The sequence below is a fragment of the Artemia sp. Qi Xiang Cuo genome, chromosome 7, assembly GCF_049724085.1.
Source record: "Artemia sp. Qi Xiang Cuo chromosome 7, ASM4972408v1, whole genome shotgun sequence".
Taxonomy (NCBI): Eukaryota; Metazoa; Arthropoda; class Branchiopoda; order Anostraca; family Artemiidae; genus Artemia; species Artemia sp. Qi Xiang Cuo.
The window spans coordinates 65,866,027-65,877,429 of NC_142800.1; the positions used below are offsets into that span (position 1 = coordinate 65,866,027).

At 36.8% G+C, this 11,403-nt stretch overlaps 1 protein-coding gene across 2 annotated transcripts in view; it reads right to left on the minus strand.

Moving 5' to 3' along the window:
* LOC148950612 (uncharacterized) overlaps positions 1–11,403 on the minus strand; it is a 101,546-nt gene that overhangs the window by 20,972 nt on the left and 69,171 nt on the right. For both annotated transcript variants that reach the window (XM_089091668.1, XM_089091669.1), the window contains exon 3: positions 9,869–10,124. In XM_089091668.1, coding sequence (XP_088947794.1) covers positions 9,869–10,100 — 232 coding nt within the window. In that variant the 5' untranslated portion in view covers positions 10,101–10,124. The remainder of the gene's footprint in view (positions 1–9,868; positions 10,125–11,403) is intronic.

Consider the following 11,403-nt stretch of genomic DNA (forward strand, 5'->3'; position numbering starts at 1 on the left):
CGTAGAGAGTGAACAGATCCTATTTCTTTTATGGCGAGATTTTTTATAACTTACTATTTGTTTCACTATTTTTACATCATTTCAATTTTAACATACTTATTAGAACTTTAATCCTCAGCAGATTTTCGATTAAATTTACGACCATTTCCCCAACGTACCTATGGCGTATAATCGTTGAGGTTCCCTTTAAATTGCTGGTATTTCTTTGTTCGCAACTTTATCGGAACGAGATATTTTGCGCCCCCCCCCCCCGCTAAACAAAATCCTGGATCCTCCCCTGGTCCGACCTTGGATCCTTGCAAACAGAAGGAGAGCATATCAGCACCAGCACATTTAGATATGAGAACAAAATACTTAAATTCTTATCAGAAAAGGATGATTTAACCCTATTTAAGAAGACATCTACAAATCTAAGCTATCTATGGTTTCTAGATGTAATTTTACCCGTAGTTGGAATAAACTAATGTAAGGTTTTTGGGTTGTGTCAATGACGAACAGTACGGACAATGGAAAATTGTATAGTATTTGCCTACAAATAATAAATAACCAGCAAGAAGACTGTATCCATAAAGCCAAAATTTCGTAATTTGAGCATCAAGTCTTGGACAAGCCCAAACTCAATGAAGGAAAATACTTAAAGAGAAATAACTTCGGTTTTCAGATTCTATATTTTCCTAATGAGACTTTTCTTAATACTGTTTGTTCTAAAACTTGCTACAAGAAAAGTTAGGAGAAGGAAATAGTTTGAAGAATAAAAGTACTTAAAATCTTTTTAACACAAATTTATTTATACTGAGTGTTTTCAGGTGAGTTTCAAGTATCTTAACCTGAAAAAGCTATTTCAAAGCTGGAAAATTACGTCATCACCTAGGTTGTTTCATATAAAACAATACTTAGAACTTTTAGTTTAACGCTTTATCTGAAAGTGAATCTGATCTCAGTGAGTTTTAAAATCGGCGATGAAAAACAAACGAATTGAACCGTTTTTCATCCCTCTATTTCAGATGCAGTCACGTAACACACGTGGTTTATATGGATACGATTTCGTCATGCGTTTTAGAGTGACATAATGAATAGTTGTGTTAGCTGACAACTTTGTGCGAAAAAGAAGGGTTGTCCAATTGGTCAGAATTTGATTTGATTAATTTAAAAAACAATATAGCTTGGGGAAACTTTGTGAAAATGGCTGAAAAAGGGACTATCTAAGGGTCTTTAGAAAAATAAAATACATATAAAATACGCTTGTTTCTCTTGAATTAAATAATAGCCATAATATCTATAAATTATTAAAATATTCAACCAGATATTCAAAAAGTAGTATTAAATGGTATATCACATACATTGACTACGTTTTATGAGGTCATTTTACTCACAAATTTAACCTACATTCAACTGGAAAGTAAACATAGCTGACCCCTGATGTCACACAATTCCCTAGTTTAAATGAGCTTGAGGTACAGTGTTTCCACTTTCCATGAATCTCACACGATGAGACGGAACAAAATAAAATTTATCTGAGCAGTTTTGAGCAAAACAAAGAGGAAAGAAAAAGAAATCAACAACAGATAAAACTAACTATTCTGAATATGCAATTGCGAAGAAAAAGAAAAGCTAAAGGAACAAATAAAAGGTCCCGAATATGGTTCTATTTCCGTGTTGGATTCTTTGTTTATATATTAACTTCATTTCGTTAGATTTTATAGATGGGCGCGTAACTCAACCTTCGTTTAGCTCAACCCTGTTTAACTGAGACCATTTAACTCAACCCGCGTTGAACTCAATCCTCGTTCAACTGAAACATCGTTTAACTCAACCCCCATTGAACTGAATCAGTGTAATTGCTTGCTTGTCCAGTGTGGCATTTCGGTCTTTCTTCTGAGCATATTTATAAGATTGAAAATGTCTCCAAAAACGAGCACTTAGAATCATAAATGGTGAAGGGAAGGTTCCGTATCATTATCTACTTGGTAAGTTCAAGCTCACCACTTTGGCCGAGAGAAGGAACCTCCTGTGCCTTCGTTTCGGTACTAAGACCCTGTCTGTCCCACAATTACGTTCCATCATCCCCGAACCCTACCTTCCCGCCAGCAACAGACCGTCCCGTACAAAATCCCGAAAAGTCCTCATACTGACCCCCATCCCTACTAAACATGAAAGATATCGCAAGAGTTTTGTTGAGTTGTATAATAGCCAGGAAAACTAGTCATTAATTTTATTGTTGTCTTTTAGTGTTGACTTTTTAGCTAAGTTTTGACAAATCTTTTTTTTTACGCATTTTGTTTTATATTTCACGTGAAGGTCAAATTCTTTCGATATGATATGTATATATACTAGTGCTATTCGTGACGTAAAATTCAAATTCGGCAACCATGCTGTGAAAGAAATTTTAAAATTAAATTGTATTCTATTCATTCAGCCCCAGTTTAACTTAACCCCTATTCAACCTAGCGTAAACTGTTGGAGGGGTTGGATTCAATTGGGGGTTGAGTAAAATGAGGGGTGAGTTGTACAGGGGTTAAGTTGAACGGAGATTCGGTTTAACGGGGTTGATTTACATGGGCACCTATTTTTATTGGTCATTTTTTAAAAGTTAAAAGTGATTGGAGGGCAACGAGCCTCTCTCCCACGCACCTTTTTCACCGAAGACATTTGATCAATATTTTGAAATAGCCGTTTTGTTCAGCGTACTCGAGTCCAATAGCTATAGTGAGGGGGTGATCAATTGACCTAAAGGCAACATGTGCACGATACTACTACTACTTACACTACTGCTACTACCACCAATATCACTACTGAAAATTTGAAAATTTCAGTAAATATCAAGGAAGAATTTAAACCAAATCAAAACACACAATGTGCATACAGGTTGTCCAAAGGGCGTACCAGCAAAATCTTACGAACAGCTTAGCATATTAAGTTGAAATTTCCAGGGCATAATGGGGGAGGTGTTCAACTGACCAAAAGGCAATATGTGCATGGTATTACTGCTACTAATGTTACTACTACTGCTAATACAACTACTACTATTCTTACTACAACTATTAAGACTCATGCTACTAATAAGTTTAAGGGTATAAGGTGCAAATTTCAGGGAATACTAAGGGGAAAGTTGAACTAACCCAAGCACACAATGTACATTAAAGGTGATCAAAATGGCGTATCTCAGGAATGGAATAGGGTATTAAGTTGGAATTTTTACGGAATAATGAGTGGATGATCAACTGACCATATGGCAATATATGCACGCTACTACTACTTGTACTACCATTGCTGCTACCAGTCTATCACTACTACTACTACTTCTATTATGACTGCTACTAAGGTTAAGGGCATTAAGGTGAGGCTTTCAGGGAATATTTATGGGGATATTTAAATAAATCAAAAGACATTGCGAGCATGTAGATTGTCAAAATGGTGTATCAGCAATATATCAGGAACGACTTAGAGCATTAAGTTGAAACTTTTCGGGCATGTTGAGGGAGATTTCAAACTAAACAAAAGGCACTATCCACATACTACTATTACTACTGTTACTACTGAGTCTATTGATTTTAAATTTAAATTTTCAGAGAGTGTTTAGGGGGAGTCTCAACAAAATCATAACGCACTATCTGCATGCAGGTTGTCATAAGCAATATCTTAAGAACAGTTTATTTTGAACCATCTATCTTACTTGCTTACTCAAGTCCCATCCATCTTCAAGGAACGTTTTGGGGCCAATCCTTTTGATATCTCATAGACACACCCTCTATCCACTGGCTAATTTTTCTGCTTTTCTTTCCTCTTTCTTTGTTTGCCAAGTTTCGTATTTTGATGACACATTTGAAATAAAATTAATTTTTATTGGCCTGAAGTATTAAGTTTAAACTTACAGGGCTTGTTGTGGGGGATGTTAAACTAGCCAAAAGGCAATATTTGCATGCTACCACTACTACTTCTCCTGCTACATTACCAAATTTTAGGGAAAGAAGGGCGCTAAAGATTCCGAATTCCAATCAAATGAACTCCATCCGATCCAAAGTTTATACGACCACCCGTTCCATAAGAGCTTTATTGCCCTGGGGCATAACTTACAGCCCTTGACCCTGGACTCTGGGGGATTGTGTTCACCATATAGGCATTTTTATAGGATTTTTTTACTATAAGTAAAAAATGGTTATCTGACAATTTCAATTGAATGCGTTTCGGGAAAAGAGAATGTCAGGGAGGGGGGGGGGGAGGTCTAATTGCTCTTCATCACTTTTGACTCTTAAAAGGGAAAGGGAAATCAAATATGCTTCTTCTAAAGTTCACACGACCACCCCTTCCATAAGAACCTTATATACCCTGGGGCATAACTTACAACCCTTACCCCTAGACTCTGGTTGATTCTGTCAACCCCAAAGACTTTGTCATATGATTTTTGACTATTTTTGAATAAACGGCTATCTCTAAATTTCTATCGGATGCTTTTGGGGAATATACGACGCGGAGGGAGGTAGATACCCTGCGATTGCTTTGACTCTTAGAAAGGGCACTGGAACTTCTGATTTCCAATCCAATGAGTCCTATCTGAAGTTTATACGACCAACCTTTCCATAAAAACCTTATATGCCCTCTGGCCATAACTGACAACCCTTGCGTTGAGGGCTGTTATTTTTTTGGGAGGGGGGGTTGTTGTCATCCTCAAAGACATAATCTCCAGATCTATCAACTACGCTGAACAAAATGGCTATCTCAAAATTTAGATTGGATGTGGCTTGGGAAATGATGGGCTTGGAGGGGAGGGGGGTCGCGCTTGTTGCTCTCCAATCCCTTTTAACGATTAAAAAGAGCACTAGTCCTTGCAATTTCCAATCGAAAGAGCCCTTTTCGAAGTTTTTACGACAACAAATGGCCATCTCAAAATTTCTATCAGATGTATTTCGGGAAAACACGACGTTTGGAGGCCCTCCGATCACTTTGACTCTTAAAAAAGATACTAAAACTTCTAATTACCAATCCAATAAGCCCCCTCCGTGGGCTTATACGATCACCCTTTCAATAAAACCTTATATACCCCCAGGACATGACTTACAACCCTCCCAGAGGGCTGTTGAGGAGTTGTCATCTTCAAAGACATAATTTCCGGGCCTTTCAACTACGCTGAACAAAATGGCTATTCTAAAATTTTGACTGGATATGTTTGGGGAAACGATGGGCGTGGGAGGGGGGTTGGTTGCCCTCCAATCACTTTTGACTATTGAAAAGGGCACCGGCCCTTTCAATTTCCAATCGAAGGAGCCCTTTTCGAAGTTTCTACTACAACTCCTTCTATGCGAAGTGCCCTGATCTAAAAAATAAATAAAAATAAATAAATAAATACTACACTGTACCCTTATCGCATACATACATATTGAATAACATTGCTGAAGTTAATGTAAGAAGTGAGGTTAGTAGCTGGTTTCGTATTAAATCAGGAATTATGCAGGGTTGCGTCCAATCCACATTTATATGGATCATTTTGATAGACTTTGTCCTAAAGAGGACAGAAAAGGCAATGGGAGAACATAGAGTCAAATGGGAAAGTACAACTCTCCTAAACTTTAATTATGGTGATGATTTAAGCCTTCTAAATGAAAATGTTAGGAAAATGAATTAACTTTAGAGGTTTTGCGAGTTCATGGTACAAAAATGGGCTTGAAAACTAATGTAAAGAAGACTAAGTCGCTAAAACTAAGAATAAAAGAAGGTGAAGAGATGATGTTGGGTAATGAGAAGATCGATCAAGTGGAAAGCTTCACTTACCTAGGTAGTATTATTAGTAAAGACGGTGGATGCAGTAAAGATGGTAAAAGTAGAATAGCCAATAGTAGAATAGGCCCAGGGTGTTTTTCTACAATTTAAATAAGTTTGGAAGAACAGGAAGATAAGTCTGCGAACAAAGATTAGAATATTGGAAGCTGCAGCGAAGATAGTGGTCAACCAAAGATGGTTCTGAAGCGTGGGCACTCCGAAAAACGGAAAAGAAGTTCTTAGATGTTTTCGAGAGAAACTGCCTACGAATTGTTTCGGATACCCGACTGACTGCCCGTATCTCAAATAGTAAGCTGTACAAAAACGTGTTTAAATCCCGCTTTCTGCTATTATAAGAGAAAGGATGAGATGGCTAGGATGCGTTCTGTGGATGAAGGATGACAGATTGCCAAAGATTGTCCTTGTCGGCCAACCGTCTAGGGCCAAACGAAAAGTGGGTCGTCCCCAATGGCGCGAGAGGATGTCGTAAAGAATGATTGAAATTAAATTTGAACTTCTTGGGAGGGTGTAAAGAGGGAGGCTTTAAAAGATTGGGATGGAGGAGGAGCGTGCGCAGCTGTGTTGTCCTCAGGCGACTTGGTGCTGCAATGAGTTGTTAGTAGTATCTGCATTCTGCTACTAATGCTACTACTACTACTACTACAACTACTGCTACTACTGAAAGTAAGGGTATGAAGGTGAAGCTTTCAGGGAATGTCATGGGGATATTGAGCTAAATCAAAAAACACTGTGAGCACGTAGATTGTCAAAAGAGTGTATCAGCATTAAACCAGGCGTGGCTTAGAGCATTAAGTTGAAACTTTCAGGGTATGTTGAAGGAGATTTTGAACTAACCAAAAGGCACTATGTATATACTAATACTATTACTGAGGCTAATAGTATTGATGTAAAACTTTCAAGGAACGTTTAGGGAGAATATCAACTAAATCAGAGCACACCATATGCTTGCAGTTTGTCAAAACAGCATAAAAGCAATACCTTAGGAACAGCTTAGAGTATTAAGTTGATACTTTCAGAGCATGTTGAGAGAGATGTTGAATTAACCAAAGGGCCCTATGTGCATCTAACCACTATTGCTACTATTATTACTGCTTCGAATACTACTTCTACTGAAGCTAAGGATATTAAGGTAAAACTATTAGGGATATTTAGGAGGAAGTTGGACTGAATCAAAACACACTATGTGCATTCAGACTGTCAAATGGGTGTATGGGCGATTTCTCAGGAACAATTTAGACTTTCAAACATTAAATTGAAGCTTTCAGGTGGTGTTGAGATGGATTGAACTAACAAAAGGCACTCCCTGCATACTGCTACTACAACTACTGCTGCTAAAATTGCTACTAATAATACTACTACGACTACTACTGAGGCTAAGGCTATGAAGGTCAAACTTTCAGGGGATCTTTAGAAGAACGTTGAACTAAATTAAAATAAACTATGTTTACGCAAGTTGTCAAAAGGCCGTATCAGCAATATCCCAAGAATGACCGATGGTATTAAGTTGAAAATTTTAGGGTATGTCAAGTTGAACTGACCAAAAGACACTATTTGTATATTACTACTACTAAAACTTCCAAGGAAAATTCAAACTTCCAAGGAAAGTTTAAACTTACAAGGAAAGTTTATGTTGCTTTAATTTAAACTTTCCAAGGAAAGTTTATGTTGCTTCTGTTCGTTCATGCTGGTTGTCAATAAGACGTCTGAGCAATATCTCAAGAACTACTGAGGGTATTAAGTTGAAAATTTCAGGGCTATTACTATTACTGCTTCTGTTCTTTCTATTGAACTAAATCAGAAGGGCGTGAGTGCATCCAGGTTGTCAAAATAACATAGATACAATGTCTTAGGAATAGAATAGGGTATAAATCTCTATTTTTCAAGGAAAGTTGAGGTGGTGTAAAACTAAATCAAAAGATACTCTGTGTATCCAGATTTTCAAAATGTCGCATAGTTTTAAAGTTTGTCGAAAAATTTTGTCCAACATATAGATAGTAAGTCAAAATCTGGATTTTTATTTGTAATGACACATAAATGACAAAGACTTAATGCCAATTAAAAACGAACGAAAATTAATCTAAAATAACTTTTCCACAAAAAGCGTAAATTATGTTCTGGTATTTAGAAGGCATGGAGGGCGTCAGCCCAACTCTTCTTTGTTACTATTCGTTTTCAGTTTGAGTTGGTTATTTACCGTAATTTCTGTTTGTTTTGGGTTTCGTCTATTTATTGAGAGTGGCGTAATTTCGTCAAAATCCGGGATGGGGGGGGGAGGCAAAGTTGGAGCCAATTTTCCGAAATAGAGTGAAAATGACAATAAAAACTAAAAACAAGCCATTTGGTAACATAAAGGTACTATTTAGTACTATAAAACTACTATAAAGGTAGTTTATAGTACTATAAAGGTAAACATGTACTAAAAAAATGATTTGTTTCTGTTGATACTTGAATTATGCAGATTTATCTTAGTTTTGACAAGATTTTGGAAGAAACTAAATTTCAGCTAGGGCGGGGGGGGGGGGAAACTAGGGTCTGGGGGGCTAACCAAGGCCTGGGAGGTACATTTGTTCCCCCCCCCATAGCAAATTACGCCCCTGTTTATTGATGCTGATTGATTGTAGTTCTACACTTGGAAATTATTTAATTTTATTTCTGCTCATTTTTGGATTTGTGGTTTAGCTCTTTAATTTTCTTTGAAAAACTTTTTTTGTGGAAAAAGTTTTTTTTAGATTAATCATAAATAAAGATTACGTAAAGTAAAACATTAAGTAACTAGACAACAAAACAGAAAGTAAACATATAAAGTAAACTAAACTCTACATAAATAAAATCCGGATAAAACTGTAACAAACTAATATCTTAAATTAGGAAATTTTTTTTGAGTTCTTTTTGGTCTATATGTATTAACACCTTCGATGTATTAACACTTGTCTGAGCTCGTTAAATTGACTGTGCGGCTAGCCGGACAGCACCATAATGCCGGACAACACCATAATGCCGGACAGCACCATAAATGGTTTTAGACGGCAAAAAAATGAGTACTCCTCCCCCCTCCTTTGACCTTCTACGCTTTTATACACAAACGTCATACAACCTTGAAATTATTTTATCGTCCTCAACGCTTTATCATTATTTTACTGAATCGTGGTTGATGCGTCAGTTACAACCTAGCAAAAAACGATCCCTCTACCCCATAGTAATCGAAAACTTAAAAACGAGCTTTGAAAAACAACTGTTAAGCGAGAAGGAACCGCCATTTTAAGCTGTTTCAGGTATGGTCACTGTTATTTGGATTAATCTTAATGATAAAAGTTCGTTGTGAAAATGAATTTATGGGAATTTAAAAAAATAGCCGGAAACCTTACACAAATGCTGCCGGATCGATTGAAAACTGTACTGTTGGAATCGCCATAGCCGAGAAAGGAGAATTACAGTCCCATTTCATGAGCAAAACAAGAAAAATCAATTTTTCCAAGGGAGGCACTGATATATCTCCTTTTTTATTCTTTTTTTTTACCACTAGTGGGGCACTAAAACACTTACAAAAGAACTTAAGTCCTATTGAGACTTTTTGAATTTTTATTCATAATGCTGTTGTGCTTGATTTTCGTCAGAACTGACAGAAATTCGCAAGCAAATCCTAAAAAAAAAAAAAAAAAAAAAAAAAAAAAAAAAAAAAATCAATTTTCGGTTTCAGTGTGGCATGCTTTCAAAAGAAAAAAAAAATGTTTTCACGAGCCAATTGCAACAAAAATAGAAAAAAGCTTCAGTTTTAGACGTTTAGACGCACGGCGAAACCTGCAAAGCGTGCGATGAAATTTATAAGATAAAGAAGTTTAAAGAAGTTCGGATAGAGAAGTTTCGCATATCAGAACGAAAATCACATTTCCAGAGAATCGTCACGCTTTGCCATTCGTGAGAGCCAAGGAGAAGTTCTCATTCAAGTACGTTGGTTATAGTAGGATTACGTCTTTAAATTTTTATTTTTTACTTACATCCTCCTTTTATGATGACGCTCATTTTTACATTCTGCTTTATAACATTTGTCTATTTATTCTTGAATCACGACAGTTATATTCTAGTAAACTACTACCTTCTGGCTTGTCTAAGTTTTCTGAAACAGAAACGTTCGTGGTTTCTGCCTCAAATCCATCTTCAGATACTTTACTATAACTTGTAGCAGCATCTATCAATTCAATGGGTTCAATCGGGCTAAACTGTGTTCCAAAATCTTGCACCCCTCTGAAGAGAGACTGTGAGTTTGAGTTCATTGTACTAGTGAGATCATCTGCGTTGAAGTCGGTCATAACTTCTTTGCTTGCCATTTTGACTTCGGGGTATGGCTCCTCCTATAAATTTATTTTGCTTAAAATAGATCTTCAAAATACGAAGATTGACAAAGAAAGAAAGATGAAGAAAAAAGCATATTAGTCTTCATTGACCTAACGAATAATATTTTACAAATTTACCATGAATTATGGCAGGGACGGATCTAAGGGAAACAGCCTGTCCCGGGCGCTAGTTCGTAGGACGCACCAACTCGTAGGCAACTTTTCGATCTGATCTAATAAAATTTGAGCCTTAGTTTTTCAGACCATAAAAAATAAAGACGTGAGAACACCTGGTGCTAATCTGAGCTGAGCATAATTCACCATGAGTGCAGCATGTGCTGCAAGTAGTAGGGCATCTATATATTTGAACCCTACGCCTGAGGCATGAATATGTGTGTAGGTTTTCAAGTAATTGGGTTACCAGGGTCATTTGAAAAGAGTTATCATTTCTATAGAAGCTATAGTAATTTGAAATATCATATGGAATTTGCTTGAAGGTATATACTTTGTGTACGCGCCCGCATCAAACAGGTTGGGTCTAATCTGTTCTGGTTCAAGTTTTCTCTGACACAATTAACTGAATTTCTATTTCATGATATACAAGTTTTTTTTGTAGGTTAAATCCGTGTCGGAAAAACCGGTGTATCTTTTTAGATGCCAAAAAAAACTTAAAGGAATAGTTTTCTTTACAATTCATATTAGTAAGAGAATTGAATTCAAAGAGAATAGTTTTTATTTGCAAGGATATTAGTAGAGGAAAAAAATGAGTGGTGCATTTACATTATTGGAGATTAATGTTAGAGCTGGCAACAGTGATGTAATTACTTCTTTAGTTTACGAGATTTGCGAATTTTTTTGCGAAGAGGTATTAGTGTAAAGGTATTGCAATGGTTAAGAATACCTCACGGGTAATTAAAGAATTGGGGTACTTGCATCAACAATACACAGAACATGCTCAGATACTTAATAGATTTGACGCTTACAAGAGACATTGCTAGAAGGTATTCAATAGCTTAATTGAAAAGTAACGATAGAATGACATTGTGACTTGACCTAGCTGTACCTCGCCGATGTGGTCTGTATAAGACATAAGTAACGTTTGAACAGTATTGTCAATTTGAAAAGACAGGGCTGCAGTGTTTTGAGAGGGATGAGTCGCATGGGGGGGTTGAGGTGCACGAGGGTTCAGGTAACGGGGCTCCCGTTACACGGGGGGGTCGGTTATACAGGGGTTCAGTTGCACGGGGGTTGAGTTAAATGAGGATTGAGTTCCACAAGAGTAATAGTTTTCTTTACA